This window comes from Carlito syrichta, unplaced genomic scaffold (assembly GCF_000164805.1).
Source record: "Carlito syrichta isolate Samal-C Ts95f unplaced genomic scaffold, Tarsius_syrichta-2.0.1 Scaffold142887, whole genome shotgun sequence".
NCBI lineage: Eukaryota > Metazoa > Chordata > Mammalia > Primates > Tarsiidae > Carlito > Carlito syrichta.
In genome coordinates, this window is record NW_007086983.1 from 75,154 (window position 1) to 95,107 (window position 19,954).

Below are 19,954 nucleotides of genomic sequence, written 5' to 3' on the forward strand. Positions count from 1 at the left end.
ACAGTTGGGTGTCATCTATGTTCTGAAGACCTTTTGCTGTGTTCAATATGCCCAAAGTGCTAAACAGGTTCACGACACACAGAGTTTGCACACATGTGTCATTACACCGGGGAATGCTGTGAAGTTAGCAGGCTAACAGCAGAAAAATGCATCCCAAGAACAATTACAGAAACAAGCAGGAAAGCCAAGTTACGGAAACCAAACAAAAATTTTTCCACTAAACTTTGAGCTAGAAACATTTTTTTTTAAGTTGCAAGAATCTGACAAATATTTAACCACAAAATTATTAAGGGTGTGCGTACAAAATATGTGGCCAGCTTGTCGTATCTGAGCTTCCTGTCAAGCACAAACTGCTCAGCATTTCGAGCTCTGATATCTGGGGTGGAAAGGGCCAACGAGGTTGCTCTTTAAGAATAAGCTTTTGGCCACTGCTTTGCTAAACTCTGGTCTGGCCACATGGCTCTTTGACCAATGGTCGCCATGTTTCCTAGCTTTGGCCTCCTCCCCTACCTTGGAGATGTGAATCTCCTCTCTCTCTAGCTTACTTTTTAAATAAACTATATTTTCCAATCTAAAAAAAAAAAAAAGAAGATGAAGAAGCTTTTATTGTGGATCCTGGAAGCTTCTCCCAAGGCAGGGGAGGTATAAAAGCCAAGTCTGAAACAAAAAAGCAAAGTTATATCATCACTGGGATGATGGGATTTGGAAGAAAATAGAGAAAACTTTGAAGAAGTTGAAAACATCCCCAAAATTAATATGAAAAGTGCATGAAATTTTCTTTCATTGCTGAAGGTGGTTTTTTTAAAAACCCTCACCCAGGAAGCTGGATATGAAAGTCTCATCACTGGTCTGGAAGACAAATATGATCAAAAGGAAAAAACTGCTTTTAGCAAATTAAAATGATAACTGATTTAACTATAGCTATGACAGGGAATCTGAAAAACAGAGAACGTTCCTCCAACTGAGTTTTACTTAGTCAAATTTGCAAAGCAATTGACATTCCCCATTAAACACACAAGGAAAATGACCTATGACAAGTGAAGCCACTTACTGGCATCTGCTGTGGTTTGAATATTTGTCCCCTCCAAAACTCATGTTGAAACTTAACCCCCGATGGAGGTGGCAATGTTGAGAGATGGGGCCGTTAGGAGGTGACTGGATCATGAGGGTTCTGCTCTCAAGAATGGGCTTATCCATTCGTGGATTAATGTGCTGTCCAGGAGTGGGACTAGTGGCTTTACAGGAATAGGAAGACAGATCCTTAAGAGCTAGCACCCTTAGTCCTCTTGCCATGTGATGCCCTGTGCCACCTCGGGACCATGCAGAGAGTCCCCACCAGCAAGACGGCCCTCACTGCAGTGGCTCACGCCTGTAATCTCAGCACTTTGGGAGGCTGAGGCAAGAGGATTTGGGAGGTCGAGACCAGCCTGAAAAACATGGTAAGACCTCGTCTCTACCATACATTTTTTAAAAAATTAGCTGGACATAGTGGCACGCTCCTGTAGTCTCAGCTACTTGGGAGGCTCAAGTAGAAGGATCGCCTGAGCCCAGCAGGTCGAGACTGCAGTAGCTGTGAGTGTGTCACTGCACTCCAGCCTGAGCAACAGAGTGAGACTGACTCAAAAAAAGAAAAAAAAAAAGAAACCTTGAACTTCCCAGTCTTCATAGCTGCAAGAAATAAATTCCTTTTCTTTATAAATGGCCCAGTTTCAGGCATTCTGTTATAAGCAACAGAAAACAGACTAGAACAGCATCTGAAGGGATAAATGTTCAATATGGTGGATTTTTTTTGCTGTTTTCATTTTAATTCTGATCTGTAGCTCGAGCCGCCCAGAGACCTCACTCTGAGTGAACTGTCAAGAACCCCTGAGATGTGCACAGAAAGGGTTCTTCTGACCATCTGGGAGCATCAAGACTCGATGGTCCTTGTGAATGAACATCGGCCTGTAGCCGAATCCATTTTGGAGTTAGACCCACAGTGGGACTGGAGCCCTAAAATTAACCACGGCATGCCCCTGATACTCCCCACAACTACGCTATGATGTCAGGGGCACTAGGAAAGAGAAATAGGAGGGGAAGAATGATTGGCATAAACCTTACCTGCTATAAACATTGGTGTAAGCCAGCCCCCTGTGGCCCTGCCGGGGTTTAACAACCACTAAGATAGTAAGATCTGTGAGCAACACCAAATAAAATGTGACAGACTCTAAGAAAACAGACATGGAAAGAGGCTTGAAAGAAACTGAGGGGTGTGAGCAATTCCTGGACCAGACTGCATAATTTCAGCACTTCAACCTGAGTCCCACACTCAGAGCAGTTGCGAAGGTGGGCTTCCAATGGATGTCACCTCAGAGATGAAGAAATGGCACAGGAAAGAGAGGACTCACCATGTTAGAAAAATAGGCATTTCCCAGGAACGCCTGGGAGAGGGTATGGGAAAGAACGGGGAGTGAGAGATTAAATATCGCTGCCATGCTAAAAACACTACACACCTCCAGAGATCTGGGTGAAAACCAAACACCAGGCAGAAGCTCCACCCCTTCACCCTCTCCTGATCCTTCTCCCCCACAAACTGAACATGGAAAAGCACATCACCTTCTGCCACGCATTGCCTGCCATTGCCCGTGTAGCCAGCAACGCAGCTGCAGCAGAAGCCCGTGGCATAGTCCCTGCACTCTGCGTGCACAGAACACTGGTGTCTGTTGTTGGCACACGTCTTGCGGGAGTCCGTGTTGTAGCTGAAAACTGTTCCAAGAAAACAAGGGCACATCTGTAAGCATTTTGCAGGGCTCCAGCCCAGGGGACTTTCTCACACCATGCAACCTCAGGTCCTGTGGGGACTCACATCTGCTAAACAGCTCTAGGGACCAGATTCACTACAGAGATTAAAACCCACCACAGGTGGCTACTTAGATGCAGACGTGGCTCCATGACTCAAGCCACTGAGGCAAAAAGGAGTTGAGAAATCAAAAGGATGAATTATTAAACACTGCTATAATTCAGTGTGCTTGGCGTCACTGAATCAATATCTGATTACTGTCATCCAATACCAGTCTTAAGATGGAGTTCATCTAATGCTGTCAGAAGATCAGCTTCACGTTTGGGGAGACCTTAATACATACATACACACACATTTTTTTTACTGTTTTTTATTGTGGTAAAAGATATATCACATAAAATTTGCCATTTTAACAACATCCATGTACACACACACACACACACACACACACACACGTGTTTTTTGACAGAATCTTGCTATTGCTATGTTATTGTGGTAAAAGATATATCACATAAAATTTGCCATTTTAACAACATCCATGTATACACACACACACACACACACACACACACACACACACACACGTGTTTTTTTGACAGAATCTTGCTATTGCTATGTTGCCCGAGCTGGTCTCCACCTCCTGGGCTCAAGGGATCCTCCTGCCTCAGCCTCTCATTTTTTAAAAAAAGCTAAACTACTCCCCACCCCCTTTATTCAGGGAATAATTCAGTACCACTTATACTCAAAACTGATCAGAAATAATGCCTAAGTCACATCTGGTTTAAAAGCCTTTGTCTGACCCTCCAAAAAACCAAAAGGAATTTCTCCCTATTTTAAATTTCCATCACCCAAATTAATTTTATTAGAATCATGAGGTAGCTCATTAAATTTAATAATCCAGAGCAAATTAATTTGGAAAGAAGTTCAAAAGCACAAGGGGGTGAACTTTTAAAGAGGAAAATGATCCCATGTATAGCTGTTACGAGTGAAGTTAAAAGTCAAATTTAACCCTCAGATAGGTTCTATGAGTCCTATATACTTGGAAGGGACTTTCCAATGCATAGAAAGACTCTTGACGTCTGCAGCCAAGAACACTCGAGCCCTGAACTCAACACATGACACTGCTGGTTGCTTAAGCTCCAGCTGTGGACCCAGATCTCAGGGGATCCACTAAGGCTTGCGTATATGTGGACTGTTCAAATAATGCCAGGAATGCACTATTGGCTACAGAAGACTGACCTCTCCAGTAAACACAGGGAAATAACTGGGATAGTGGGACAGGAAAACATCTGTTTTAGACACATTCTGGGTTCAAATCTAGGCTTTTTTCAATATCAAGTAATATATCAGTTGTTGGGGCTAAATACAGTATCATTTAAATGTGATGGCTTCACAAATGAGAATTTCAGGGATACCTAGAAAGGGTAGAAACAAGATGAGACTCAAAACTCAACATCAGCAAATAAAAAAAAATTGCACGTAAACACACTCAACATATCTGTGGGAGATGACTCTGAACCCATGGCAGAGTGCCATGTGCAGAGAGGTGTTGGCATCGCCCCAGGGATCCAGGGTGCAGTGGGTGTAGGGTAGCCCTGAGACCTGATCCCATGTTCTCATCCTGCTGCCAAAAAGAATCTTCGCCATCTCTGTGCCTCAGAAGCAGGTGGCACGCTATCCAGTAGACACCACATCTCATCCATGGTTCATGATACTCAATAAAAACAAACACTAAAGACTACTGCTTTGAGATAAATCAGAATGAATAAGGAGAAATAAAAACAAGTGAATCACGTGGAATGGGCTAGATTTTCCTGAGGGTCTTATGATAACTCCTTAGTAGAAGCAGTAAAGAATCATAGTAGGCTGGGTGTGGTGATTCATTCCTAAAATTCCAGCACTTTGGGAGACCGAGGAGAGAGGATTGCCTGAGCCCAAGAGTTCGACACCAGCTTGGACAACATGACAAGACCTTGTCTCTACAACAAAAAATTAGCCAGACTGGTAGTGTGTGCCTGTAGGCCCAGCTATTTGGAAGGTTGAGGCGGAAGGATAACCTGAGTCTAGCACGTTGAAGTTGCAGTAGCTGTGATCGTGCCACTTCACTCCAGCCTGGGCGACGCAGTGACACTCGGACTCAAAAAGAAAAAAAGAGTCACAGGTCATAGTAAACATCTTTAAAGGCTGAGACCATCCCATTTATGAGAATCTTGATGGATTACATGTCAAACAAAGGAAAATGAAGACAATTTGGCTTGAACATATTTTATAAGACTTGCTGGGGCTGAAACTATTTTCCCTCAAAATGTAGCAAAAATCTGATATAATATGGTCTACTGGAAGATATTACGCTGTAAACTTATCTTTTATAAAAGGGAACTACTTATTTTGTATTTTTTAATCTTCATAAAGCAACTCTGAAACTGACAGGAACCTGACAGGAAAAAAATATCAACCATTCTAATTCCAGAACCAAGAGGAAATAAATGTCAAAGACAAGCTGCATAAACAGGCAAAATAACTTTCTAAATGTTTTTTCAGGTGGGTGAATACATTTCTGATCTCAGAAGTCACAAATAAGAAAATCTGACTTTCAAAACAATTCTAAAGCACGTTTCTCTCTGAAACAGCCAGAATCGTGTACTAGCAAACTTGAAAGAGGGCACATTCAAAAGTCTCCATAAGCACAGCCCTAAGCCCCAAAAGATCACTGGGCCTCTTTGAACATATGACATCAATGCTCTCTGGCTGTGAGCGTTTGGCCTCTATCTTCCCAAGCTCTTATCCTTACAAACCATCACATAATACACACAACTGACATCCCCATCGGCACTCCTGTCCGGAAACCCAAGCATCCAAGAACAATACCAACTGCCACTTAGGTCTCACCGACTCCTGTTTCTTCAACTTCGTCCACATCTATGACCTGTGGGTGCTGCTGGGGAAACCTCTCCACTGGCAACTGGAAAGATCTGGTCCTCTCTGTGGGAGGTGCAGGGATTCTCTCGGTGGCTGCCCGGCGTGGGGAGTGGACACTGGGCACATTGTACGTGTCAGCATCTCCCCTTCTCCGAGCTTCATAGGGGAAGGATGTGGTACCCACATCCTCTAGGCCCAGACGAGTAGTCACCAGGTCATAGTCTTCAAGCTCTTCATCCTCATACTCAGCTCCGTCGTCAGGCCCGAGGCTCACATCCGCAGGCACCACACCACTGGCTGTGGCCTGGCTCCCGACCTCAAACACCCAGACGCCCTGCTGCCCGGAGTTGCTGCTCCTAGGGAAAAAGACAGGCTCTTTGGAAACAGGCTGGCAACCCACAAACAGCCTCCTCTAACCAAGCAGACACCGTCCTGAGGATGCATGTTAGTCTGAAACCCATCCCCTGCTTCCTGTGCAGCAGGAACTGGAGTGTTAGAGCAGTGGCAGCATGTCTGGTCAACTAAGGGTTGAGACAGCCCAGGGATGTTTGGTGAGGCTGTGTCCAAACAGGCACAAAACACAGGCTCACCCTCAGCCATTGCAGAGGTGTGCTCCAGGGACATCTGTCTGGATTTAAAATTCAACTCGCTCATGCTGGTTATGTGCCTTACCTTATGGGCATACAGGGCTGACAAACTGGTTCACAAACTCATCCTAGAGAAAGTGCTACATACCTCATTGCTGAATATCACTCCAGTCATCTTTGAAGAACCACCCCTTGGGAAGATATGCGCTGACGCCAGCACCTCATCCACCCGTCAAAGCAATTTTGGATCTTTTTAATGGAATGGTCATCAGAGCTGTCATCGTATTACCCTTGATGTCCTGAATGTCATCAAAATGTCTTCCTTTCAATATTTTATCATCCGTTAAAGAAAAAAGTCACTGGGGCCAGATCAGGTGAGTAAGGAGGGTGCTCCAATACAGTTATTTGTTTACTGGCTAAAAACTCCCTCACAGACAGTGCTGTGTGAGCTGGTGCATTGTCTTAATGTAAGAGCTCCTACAGGACCATTTTTGCACACACCTTTCTCATGCCAAGATTTCCATTTAAGATTTTCCTGGACAGCCCCTCGGGTCCCCTCCCACTGTGGGAGCTTTTCTGTCCTCTCAATAAATTCTGCTTTCGCACTTAAAAAAAAAATTTTCCTAACTTTCTCTATCGATGTTTATTTGATCTGCTGTGCTTCTTATAGTCAGTCAACAATTTTGACACACAGTTCGATGAATTTTTGCAATGTTTTCATCAGTTCTGCTTGTTCCTGGCTGCCCTGACCACTCTTTATCAGTGATGCATTCTGTCCCCTCAGAAAAATATTTAATCCATTTGTATACTGCTGTTTTCTTCATGGCATTATACCCATAAACCTAGACTACCATCTCTCTGATTTCACTTCCACTCTTGATAAGTTTAACAAGAAATTTAATATTTGTTTGTTGCTCTAATTCAAACTCCAACATTCTTGTGACATCTCTGATGGTCATTCCAGAAAAAGAGTTTCAAAACGGCTTTGATGGGTGTACTAGGTGCTGGTGTTGGTGCACAGCTTCCCAAGAGGAGGACTTCGAAGGTGGCCGGAGTGATATTCAGCAATGAGGTATGTAGCACTTTTTCTAGTATGAATTCATGAACCTAATTGTCAGACTGCGTATGACTGAAGGCAGCACTATGACCAAAGTTGTTCATGTTCTCCATTATCTCTTTCCATGGTATGGTGTGATATAATCGAAAATAAGCATTTGGTCTTTGTCCCTGGGTCCTGACACAGGAACTCCTAAAACCCTTGGAATAATAAGGGTTTCTTTTCTTTTTATTTTATTTTTTTGAGTTGGAGTCTCACTGTCACCCAGGCTGGAGTGCAGTGGCACACTCACAGGCACTGCAGCCTCGACCTGCTGGGCTAAGGCGATCCTTCCACCTCAGCATTCCAAGTAGCTGGAACTACAGGTGCACGCCACCACAACTGGCTAATTTTTTTTTTTTTAATTTATTGTAGAAATGAGGTCTCACCAAGTTACCCAGGCTGGTCTTGAACCCGTGGGCTCAGGTAATTCTCTCACTGCAGCCTCCCAAAGCGCTGGGATTATAGGCGTGAGCCACCAAGCCCAGCCAAGGGTATCTTTTGTATGCTAATGAGCAGACTGGTACAGAGAATTGCTAGGGGTGGAGGAAAAACTTCCGCACACATTTGGTGCCAGAAGTGTTTTGAGTGAAAACAGTGCAGACGTGGTCTATTAGAAATCGCAACTCCATCAGCTGTGGGATCTTAGACAGGTCTCAGTTTACCTTTTTACCTTTGTGTGCTCAAAGGGTGTGGTGAAAAGTAAATGCAATACAAAATCCAAAAGCATTTTATAGTTATAAAAAACAGGAGTCTAACTTGAAGCTCTGCTTCTTCCTCCACTATTTTTATTATTATTATGTGTTTGTGACTGTCAGTGCTCCAATCAGAAATTATATAAAATGATCAGATTATACAATGGAAAAGGGGGACATACATTGCTCAGTGGAATACATTGAGCAAAAAACTGGGGTGGGATGAGGGTGAGAAATCAAGAAAGTCCTGCAAAAATGGGATGTCTAGTCAATCTGTCTGCCCGGGAATCAAGTAAAGGCAGGGGTGTGTAGGAGTTTACGTCTATCAGCTCGTGAGAGCCAGTGGTTAAATTTTTAGAAATTTTGCAAGCCAGTTATTAAACACAATCATTGTAAAAAATTAAATTATATAAACTTACAATTAAATGGTTTTTTTAAAAGCAGGATATATTGAGAGGACAGAAAAGCTCCCACAGTGGGAGGGGACCTGAAGGGGTTGCCCTAAATACTATATTTTTAAAAGGCAAGAAATACTTGAAATTTGTCATATCCAAATTCTTTTACTAGTATCTATGTTCTTGAAGTTATTTACGTCTATTGTATCTTTATGGTGAGAATATATATAAAATGATGCATATTTTCTCTACTCTTCAATGAATGACATGACTTTAGTAGCCTGAAATTGGTCATGTAGGGAATGTTTACACCACAGAAATAGGCAAATGCTATAAATCATGGCTTCCTCTGGCCTCATAAAACCAGCTGTTAAACATTTACCAGCACACCACTAAGCAGAATGCACAGAAATTTTAGGCTAGATCTTTTTTTTTTTTTTAATTGTAGAGATGAGGTCTTGCCAAGTTGCCTGGGTGGGTCTCGAACCTGCAGGCTCAGGCAAACCACTCACCTCAGCCTCCCAAAGCACAGGATTACAGGCTGAGCCACCTAGCCCGGCTAGATTTTTTTTTTTTTTTTTTAATTAAAAGAGTTGAGGGCACACTCTGTTTTTTAAAGAATAATGGGAGAGAAAAGATTTTAATTTTCAAAAACCAGTCTGAACTTTTTACAAAATGGTCTTGAGAATACTACTTCTGTTGTGAGACTATTCCCTCAATGTGTAGTCAATGCGTAGATGGTGGGAGGTTCTAAGCCTTGGGTTCCCAGCAGGAGAAAGGCTTGAATAACTTTTCTTTGTACTAATAATATTTTGTTCTAACTTTGTACTTATAAAGAAAATGGTAGAAACTTTTAAATGAGGGTGATATCAAGAAAATAGGATACCCGTTCATCTTTAAAGTATATTTCCTTGGTGAGGTGTAGTAAGTAGCTCATGCCTGTAACCCCCAGCACTTTGGGAGGCTAAGGCAGGCGGACTGTTTGAGCCAAAGAGTTCACGACCAGCCTGGACAACATAGCGAAACCTCATCTCTACAAAAACATTTTTTAAAATGTAGCTGAGAATGGTGGCATGTGCCTGTCCCAGCTACTCGGATGCTGGGGTGGAAGGACTGCCTGCGCCCAGGAGGTTGAGGCTGCTGTGAGCCATGACCATCATGATCATGCCAGGCACTCCAGCCTGGGCAACAGAGTGAGACCCTGACTCAAAAAAAAAGAAAGAAAAGTAGATTCCGTTAAGCTCACCAGAAAAAAAAAAATCATAATCTAAAAACTATATATAAAACTTAAATCCAGCCTTGCTCGGTGGCTCAGCCTGTAATCCCACGCCTTTGGGAGGCTGAGGTGAGTGGATTGCCTGAGCCTGTGGGTTCGAGACCCGCCTGGGCAGCGAGACCTCATCTCTACAATAAATTAAAAAATCAGCCGGGCGTGGTAGCGTGTGCCTGTAATTCCGGCTACTCGGAAGGCTGAGGCGGAAGGATCGCCGGAGCCCAGCAGGTCGAGGCTGCGGTGGCCAGGAGCGGCCACTGCACTCCAGTCTGGGTGACAGAGTGAGACTCCAACTCAAAAAAACAAACAAACAAAAAACCACAAAACTTAAATCCATAGTAATATTTTTAGGTAATGGTCTATAATGCCTATTACATTATCCTTAGTAAAATAATAACAATATGAGAAGACTTTACTGAAGAACAAAAAAAGCATACTTTGCCAAATTTTCAATGGATTCTTGGTCATTAGCGAAGATATTATACGCTCCATCACTCTTCCATACCAATCCCACTAAACCTTGGCTGAATGCAACCATAGCAGGAACTTGGTTCTTATCCTTCTTTGAGAATGTCGTGTAGAACTGCAGACCATCTTCAGGATAAAGGAAGATTGCATAGGTGCTGGAATCAGAGGAGGCCAGAACAGCCTGGAATGTGTTTCTCTGTGAAGATGAGTTAAAATTCAGTTACTCAGGAAAATATCTACAGATCTTAAAATGTGTTATTCACCAGACTTTATATTTTAAAAAGTATAGGACTATACAGAGATGGCAATATTCTCACCTTATTCTAAAAGAAGTACTTATGTAGCAAGGAGCAAGTATCATTATTCCTAGAGAGCTCCACTGAAATAACCCCACAGCTATGTTAACATGAAATTTCTGATCAGTGAATAACTACCTTCTGCAGAACTGTGACCCTGAAGGTAACCAAAAGTTATGCTGATGGTACCTCTAGATGGTGACCTAACTCTCATGCAACTTAGGAAAATCTTAACACAGAATTTGTTTCCATGGCTATTACGCACATTCATAATTTAACAAATATTTATTGAGCCCAAGTACCATACAGTAGAAGGGGAAAAAAAGAGTTTTGGGAGTAAACAGACCCAGATCCAAATCTTTACTCTCTTTATGACTGACTGTGTGACCTTGGGCGTGACCTTAGGCCCCCTAAGCCTGGATGCTGTTTGCATCTGTGAAATGGAGAAAACTACCTGAGACGACATATGAAGGGCCAGGCACACAGAGAACGTATTCCTCAAACGTTCCTGCCTTTCCTATTGTCAGGCGGTGCCCTGAGCTTGGCAGATATGAAGATGCCCAGTCCCTGTAACTTGAGAACTTACAATCTGTATGGGAAGACTGACATTTGAACATAACGCTGCAAAACCTGGGGATGGATTCTATAGCAGAGTTACTTGCAAAGCCTGCAGGAGCCGTGGGAGGAAGTGTCCAACACGAGCAGGCATGGGAGCAGAGGAGACTGTGGCTTGTCAAAGCCTCACAGGAGGGCCCAGTCTAAATGAAGAAGCAGGAGTCTGCCACCAGTAAGGTGTCAGGGAGAGGCGTCCCAAGCAGAGAGGATAGACTATACAAGACACTGCAGGCAAGACAAAGGCGTGACCAGGGAACTTCAAGAAATTTGGTACAGCTGCTGCAAGGGTGTGCAGAGGGTCACAGATTAGGCCCACAAGGAGGCCAGGGCTCAGCACCAAGGAGTTGGGCGTTTATTACACAAGGGAAAGGGAGGGAGGCACTTGAGAAATGTAAGACTGAAGCAGTTTTCAAGTGTGGCACTCAGAAAGATAACAGCTGGCAAGCAAAATGCGTCATGCAGGCCTCTAACAGACTTGTCCCAAGTGTGTTCTGTGAAATGTAATGTGCCCTGTGGCGGGGGTGGGGAAGAGGTATGGCCACAGGTTTGGGAATAACTCCATTAAACAATATTAGCAGGTTTTTGAGCTTCCAGATAGCCGAACACCTGAAGGTTCCTGGAGGGTGGCACGCCCAGGGAGGGCATGGCAGCCCCACACCCCTTCCCGAGACCTCACCCTACGCCTCTCTTCATCTGTACCATTTGTGAGATCCTCTATAATAAACAGGCAGATGTAAAAATTCCAGGGACTAATCTCAAGGCAGCATGACTGCGGGACCCTCCCGCGGGGGGAGTCACTAGACAGTTCATCCATAGCCTGACTGCTGCTGAGACTTCCAGGAGGAACACCACCCAAGATAAGCCATCAGAGCAAGACACCTGCACCCTGAGCACTCCCATATGTTTCTCATACCAAGTCTCCCTTTTTAAACCCTTGCACTCAACCTGAAAAATCTGAAATAGTTTCTTGGAGGCATGAGCCTGGCTATTTCCCCATCTTCTGGTTTTTTTTGAATAAAGGCACTTTCTTCCCCCCTCCCCCCAAAAAACCACACACACACACACACACACACACACACACACACACACACACACACACACACAGTATACATGTGTATATGTGTATGCATATATGTCAAGTTTCTTCACTGCAGGACTTTTCAGAGAGAGTCATCAAGAGGGGGAAACAGTTTTAGTCTTTCCCAAACTAATTTGGCCAGGGCGCCCTTTTCCTCAAGCACTATCTTGTAGGACTAGTGTTCTGTGGTACACATTTTGGAAACTACTAGCCTGGGACATCCCCATTCCTATGGAGTGCTTTGAGACCTTTCAAGTTTCTCTCTACCCCATTAGCCTATAAAAATTAAGTAATGGTAGAGAGAAATTATTTTTCCGAAAAGAAGCTGAGGCCGTACCTAAAATAATCACTTCAGGTCTATCGATGGCTTCTCGATTTACTCAAATACCCTCCTTCCTTCAAGGCTCTACCGCCCGGTGCTTCAAGCCTTTCCTCTGTGTCCACAGAGATGTCACCCTTGGGTTATGATAAGACTTGGGTTCTGAGTCACTCATGGGGTCCCATCGGTTCTTGTCTCCTCAGTTGGAGTCTGGGCCTCATCTTTATTTCTTCACATCTCTCAGAGGTACTTTGTTATTTTTACTTATCATTTTATATGAATAATTTCTCCAATTAGAAACTATCCTTCCACTATCTGTCCTCTGAAGCAAGAACAGCCAGGGAAGTCCATTTTTCAGTCCTGTTCTTGCCATGTCGCAGTCTTCTTGGGCACTGGCTTTCTTTATATCTCATCATCAATGAAACAGAGGTTTATGTAGCCCTTGCCAATAAGCTTTTGGAATTTCAGACCTGCAACAACCGGCCTACTAGATTTTGTTTTGGATATCCTGTCTTTTTTTTTTTTAAATCAGTAATAGGCAGGATGTGCATCAGAGAGCATAAGCCAGAAAACAGACAATTATCAAGCCTATGTGTCAGACTAATTTGCACCTGTACCTGGGGAAACACTTACCTTGCCTTCCTGGTCAGGGTCCCTGCTGGGCCCTTGGTAGGGGGCCACAGAGTCCCAAGTGACAACCACGACACTAATGGGCTGGAAAGAGATCTCCGGGAACCCTCTCTGGACACACTCTGCTGCCAGCTGCATGATGGACGGGGATAAGTCTTCTCGATAGTAAACCTTCCCAAGGTCATCGGTTGTGTCCAAGTCCGCCAGGAAAGGAGCCACTGTGCCGAAGGTTGGTGGAAAGCGCCCGGGGTGGGATTCTTGGTCCGGGGGTTCACTCATGGCAATGATGCCATTTGTAGTGACCTGTAAAAAAAGAAGTGTGGTTAAAAGGAATGTGGAAATGACTTCTTCCTGGGGAAGGAGGGCTGAGTGGGGTGAGGTAGGAGACGACTTAGAGGTCTCTCCTAGAACACTCTCTCAGGTACCAGCACCATGTAAAATACAACAGAGTCTGAGCAAGATGTAAGCCTGAATTGCAAACCCCAGCATTCTTTTTCCAGGCAAGATGGGCCGATGAAGGGAGCACAGAAGTCATTTTTCAAGCTGTAATGAATTTACTCCATAAACAGTAGTCACTCCCTACCAAAACTGTGCCAAACTTTGTGGGTACAAAAATGGGTAGGATCCAGTTCCTGTCTTCAAGGAACCCACAGTCCAGGAGGAGGAGAAGGAATGATACAAGCAGATAACACATTGAGGTGTCAAGAAGTAAATCTGACACAGTGGCTCACACCCAGCACTTTGGAAGGCTGAGGTGGGAGAATTGCTTGAGCCCAGGAGTTCGAGATCAGCCTGGGCAATATAGCAAGACCTCGTCTATACAAAAAATTTTAAAAATTAGTCGGATGTGGTGGCACACACTTGTAGTCCCAGCTACTCCGGAAGCTGAAGCTGAAGGATTGCCTGAGCCCAGAACTCTGTGGCTGCAGTGAGCTATGGGTGGTGCCACTGCACTCCAGCCTAGGCATCAGAGTGAGACCCCCGAAAAAAAAAAAAGTAAATCTGAATGGGATATTATAATACCACAAATTATTTTGTGTTGTTTAATATGTTAGGATAATAGTTAAAATTTATTGATTGTTTACCATGTCCCAGGCATCTCACTAACATACAATTTTCGGATCAACTCTATAAAACTAGGTACTACTAATATACATATTTTCCTGATGGGGAAAATTCGGTAAATTAATCAATGCGTACCATGTCACCAGGTAATAAGTGGCAGCCCAGGGAGCCTGACTGCAAAACTGGCTCTTTGAATCACTCAATGTGGAGCCTTCTTGAAATTAGTTATAATTGCCTATAAAAAGATATCACGGTTGTACCGTTCTCACTCAGAGAAAACCCACATTCCTTGGAAAAGTCACTGAGATATTGTGGCAAACAGTCCCATGGGCAGGGGGGGAATCCTCTGGATAGCCAAGGAGGTTTGATTTGATACCCCTTTACCTTCTTGTTAGTGAACAAGCCACTGACAGGAGATAATCTCAGCAATCATTTTATAAGTACTTAGAGAATCTGTGAACTAAAAGAAAAAATCCTTAATCAAGACCCAGTGCAGCAGCTCAGGCCTATAATCTCACCACTGTGGGAGTGTGGTGGGAGGGTAGCTTGAGATCAGGAGTTTGAAGGCAGCCTGGACAACATAGCGAGACCTCCTCATCTCTATAAAAGGTTTAAAAATTAGCCAAGTGTGATGGGGCGTGCCTATAGTCCTAGCTACTTGGAAGGCGAAGGCGGGAGGATCCCTTGAGCCCAGAAGGCTGAGGCAGCAGTGAGCTATGGATAGTGTCACTCCACTCCACCCTGGGTGACAGAGTAGGACCCCCTCTCTAAAAAAAAGAAAAGGAAAGAAAAAAGTCCCTAATCAAACAGGAGAGATTTCGTAAATGGTACCTTATTTGTTCTTTAAGGGCTGCAGATTAGAAAAACACGGATCTAAAATAGCAATTCTCAGTTGTTCAGGAGTTGATTAGAAAGCCAGTGGATTTTCCAGACCTCTTATTTCCTTCCTCCTCCTCTTCCTCCTCCTCCTCCTTCCAGTCTTATCCTACAGTCCTTTCACACCTCATTACTAGAGGTGGAGGAAGGGAGGAAGCAGGGATGGAAAAAGAGGAATTTTAGACCAACCACTTGCAACATGCCAAAAACCTGGTTAAAAGTTTCTACGTGCAGAGTTGATTTGGCCCCAGATAAGGAAAGGAACCAGAGCTTTGGGAATTCGATGCTTTTCCTGGCCAGATGGGTTGGTGGAAGAACACAGAAGTCATTTTTCAAGGCTTAATGCGTTTATTCCACAAACGGAGTGACCATTCCCCTCCAAGACTGTGCCAAGTGCAAAAATGGGTACGATCCAGTTCCTGCCTTCAAGGAACCCTCAATCCTTGGGTTTTAATAAAACCCTCTCTTTTAACCAAACTTCCTGAGTTGTTAACTCTGTAGGTGACATATTTGTCACCATCACCTGGACCAGCAAGATTTTCCTAGGAGGTACCGACAGGGTGCAGGGAAGGGAGTCAGACGAGAAGCGTCACCCAGCTGGTCTGTGGTCCCCCCTTCCCAGGGATCCAAACATTCCCAGAGTGGGAGCGTGGGAAACAGCTCACTTTCTCAAGCCGCCAGAAGTTGGCAGCGACCAGCTGCTGGTGAGAAGTGGTCACCCGGAGGCCACATACAGACAACTTAGTTCTCAAAAGCTGTGTTCCAGAGAAATGCAAATCAGTCCAACAATTTTGAAAACACTCCTAGTGTCATTTATAAATTGGAATCTGGACACAGATATATTCTGTGTTCACAAGGAATGCATTAGGAATCAGGGTTTCAGACAAGTATTACGAAACACTGCAGATGCTTTGAACAAAGATCATATAACCGTCATTACTATTCTCACTGGAAAACTATTTTTCTGCCAGTTTTACTCCACATTCAGCTTAATCGTCTGTGATAATGAATAAAAATGACTTCGAAGACTAATGTAACATTCAGAACAGCAGACGTCTCATTAAAGTCTTAGCTTTATTTTATTATAATTATTTTTTTGAGTCAGAATCACTCTGTCACCCAGGCTGGAGTGTAGTGGCACGATCACAGCTACCTCAGCCTTTCCTGCTGGACTTGGGTGATCCTTCTGCCTCAGGCTTCCCAGTAGCTGGAACTACAGGCGTGCGCCACCATACCTGGCTATTTTTTTTTAATTGTAGAAATGCGGTCTCACCAAGTTGTCCAGGCTGATATCAAACTCCTGGGCTCAGGCAATCTTCTTGCCTCTGCCTCCCAAAGTGCTGGGATTACAGGCATGAGCCACTATGCCGAGCCTGGAGTCTTTAGCTTTAAACTTCGCCCAGGCTGGGTGCTACTATACTCCAGTCTGGACAATAGAGTAGACCCTGACTCAAGACACAAAAAAATTTCTCCCCGGTAAACTTTTCTTTTCAGAGATGCCAACTGATAGCAAACTTGAAAAATATTCCCCTACGTTTGGGTGCAAGTCTCATTTTGCAAAGTCTGTCAAGCACATGATGCTCCTACCAGCCTTGTTTCTTGTCTCCAACTTTTCCAAGTGCCATTGAGCAACTTGACAGCAGGTGGGCAGGGAGCACAAAGGGAAGGAAAAGGCACTTGGAAGGCACAGACCCAGACACAACGCCCGAGGGGACAGGACTGGAAGCAACCACCAGATAAGCTGTCCAGACCAGGGCCCTGACTGACACTTGCCCAGTTGCTGAAGCCAGAAAGCCTGGGAGTCAGCCTGGGTTCCGTCTTCTTTTTACCTCCCACCTCAGTTGAAGTAGCACCTTCTCAGAAATCCTTCTCCCCAATCCCAGTGTAGACTCTCGCCAGTGTAGACTCCTTCCTCTCGCCTCTCTTTCTCCCTTCCCTCACCTCCCTGCACCAGATTTCTATCTCTGCCTCCTACTGGGTTCCTTCCCAGTTAAGTGAGAATTGATGACTGGAATCCTGACCAAGTCTCCAGATCTGACTACCAATTTGCAGGAAATACACAGACAGAAGAACATGGTAAATGACACTATGGGGATGCAAGCAGCAAATCCAGATTATGGGACGCTCTAAAGGACAGTTTCTGTAATAAATAAATTTCAAGGGAAAAGGGGTTAGCGAGGAGGGGAGGCCTGTTGATTTAAAAAGTCGTATCCATCAAGGGCAATGCATGGGCTTTGTCTGGGCCCTGATTTAACCACACTGATTAAAACCAAACTGAAAAGCAAACTAGGGCCAGGGGCAGTGGCTCACCCCTGTAATCCCAGCAATTTGTGAGGTGGATGCAAGAGGACTGCCTGAGCCCAGGGGTTCGAGACCAGCTGAGGTAATCTGGTGAGATATCATCTCCACAGTAAATCAGAAAATTAGCTAGAAGTCAGTCAGGCTTTCTCACCTAGCCAGGACGAGACAGCACTCCCTTATGGCCCTGGCGCAGTCGGAACGAGACAGCACTCCCTTATGGCCCCGGCGCAGTCGGAACAAGATAGCACTCCCTCAGACTAAGCAAGCTAACGTAACCTGTTAAACGCAACCATGAGCTCATGATCTGGCTGCAAGCCCTCACTTTATAAGTCTGTATAAAAACAGACCTAGAAAGACCACAGGGTGGAGACCTTTCCCAACATAGTCACTGGCCGTCATGATTAAAGTGTCGCTATGAACCTGTCTCCTCAATTGTTCTTTGGCCTGTCTGGATCCAGTGTGAACCTGCCTGGAGTAGAGCTCCTCCAGAACGCTCGCTGGAGTCGGCAGGATTCATTTCAGGTTGATATGGATCCTGCTGCCCCAGGGGATGGGGGAATTTCCAGATGGCCAGCCATTAGTATGTGGTATCTTGTGGCTGTGATGTTACCTGCCTGGACACCAACCTCAGGAATGAGCTGAAGTACATAATGCACCCTTAGAGTGCAAAAGACTTTGCATAGCTTGGGAGAAATGTTTGAGAAACAGGGAGAGCAGCTGCCGGAGGCCCAGGGTGGATGTTTCTGATTGCCCTCCAGGAAGAGACTAATCTCTGATAGTAAGGGAGTCGCAGATACAAAGCATACTGGCCTTAGTAGATACTGGTGCTGAATGTACCCTCTTATATGGAAACACAGAGAAATTCAAGGGACCGCCTCTGAGGTGGTAAAACTATCCAGCTCAAAGTAGTACAAGTGCCTTTTAGGAATAAGGAGACTATTCTCAAGAGAATATACTGTATATGTGTCCCTTACATCAGAATATATCCTGGGAATAGATGTCCTGCAGGATTTACGGTTAAAAATGAATTCTAAATGTTGGAAAGTAACCTCAGGCAGAAATTTCCTATAGAAGCTGGGCACAGTGGCTCATGCCTGTAATCCCAGCACTTTGGGAGGCTGAGGCAAGAAGACTGCCTGAGCCCACAGGTTCAAGACAAGCCTGGGCAACATGGCAAGATCTTATCTCTACAATAAATCAAAAAAATTAGCTGGGCATGGTGGCACACGCCTGTAATTCCAGTTACTGGGAAGGCTGAAGCGGAAGGATCACCTGAGCCCAGCAGGTCAAGGCTGCAATGGCTGTAAGTGTGCCACTACACTCCAGCCTGGGTGACAGAGTAAGACTCTGACTCAAAAAAATAAATAAATAAAGGTATCCATAATTTAAAAAAAACTACTGCTGGAGAATTCAGGATGAGAGTCATGCTGTTAAGGCAATAATAAGAGGACATGCCAAACGCCCTGTAGTCTTACCACCCCCTACACGGGTCACTAATACTAAACAGGTCATTAATACTAAACAATACCGCCTTCCAGGAGGTCAGGAAGAAATTACGGCCACTATAAGAGAGCTGGAGAAAGTGGGTATTATAAGACCTTGTGCATGGTCCATATAACTCTCCTGTATGGCCTATCAGAAAACCGGATGGTACCTGGTGTATGATTATAAGGAACTCAGTAAGGTGACTCTTCCATGCATACCACGGTGCCCTCCATCGCTGACTTGTTGGACCACCTAGCCCGTGAACTAGGGACATAGCATTATGTAGTGGATGTGGCTATGCCTTCTTTTCTGTAGATGTTGCTCCTAAAAGCCAGGAACTTTCACCTTCACATGGGAAGGCCACCAATGGACATTTACAGTTTTGTCACAAGGATACTTGCATAGCCCTACTATGTACGTCATGGGCTTGTTGCCAAGGATTTAGTCATTTGGAAACTCCCCAAATCCGTGAAGTTGTTTCATCATATCGATGAGATTATATTAACCTCTGACTCTCTTCCAGATTTAGGGCAAGCTGCTCTGTGTTTATTACAACATTTAAAGATATGTAGCTGGGAAGTCAACCGCCTAGAAAATCCAAGGGCCTGGTTTATCAGTCAAATTCTTGGGGGTTGTTTGATCGGATAAGACAAAGGTGATACCTGAGGCTATTCTTAGGTACAGGCTTTCCCTTCTCCTACTACAATTAAAGCCCTATGGGAAATTTTAGGAGTGTAAGGGTACTGGAGAGCTTTTATACCGCACTTGGCACAAATTCCGAAACCTTTATACCTTTTGGAATAAAGAGTGCCAGGTGGGAATGGTGGAATATAGAGACAAGGACTTTCATGGCGGCTAAACGGATGATCACCAGAGTGCAAGCTTTAACGGCATATAACCTGCCCAACCGGTGAACTAGATGTCCACATCACTAATGAAGGACAAGGTTCAGGGTTACGGCAAAAAAGTGAAAGACTACGGCAGCCAAGTGGATTTTGGGCTCAGCTATGGAAAGGGACTGAGGCATATTACTTTAATAGAAAAGCACCTGGCAGCCGTTTATAACACCCGGTGAGA

At 44.5% G+C, this 19,954-nt stretch overlaps 1 protein-coding gene across 1 annotated transcript in view; it reads right to left on the reverse strand.

Annotated features, from left to right (window-relative positions):
• NID1 (nidogen 1) overlaps positions 1 to 19,954 on the reverse strand; it is a 78,888-nt gene that overhangs the window by 57,720 nt on the left and 1,214 nt on the right. The window contains exons 2-6 of the mRNA XM_021708535.1: positions 15,757 to 15,846; positions 13,154 to 13,453; positions 10,182 to 10,408; positions 5,669 to 6,054; positions 2,596 to 2,745 (exon numbers count right to left, since the gene is read on the reverse strand). Of these exons, the coding sequence (XP_021564210.1) occupies positions 2,596 to 2,745; positions 5,669 to 6,054; positions 10,182 to 10,408; positions 13,154 to 13,453; positions 15,757 to 15,846 (1,153 nt within the window). The remainder of the gene's footprint in view (positions 1 to 2,595; positions 2,746 to 5,668; positions 6,055 to 10,181; positions 10,409 to 13,153; positions 13,454 to 15,756; positions 15,847 to 19,954) is intronic.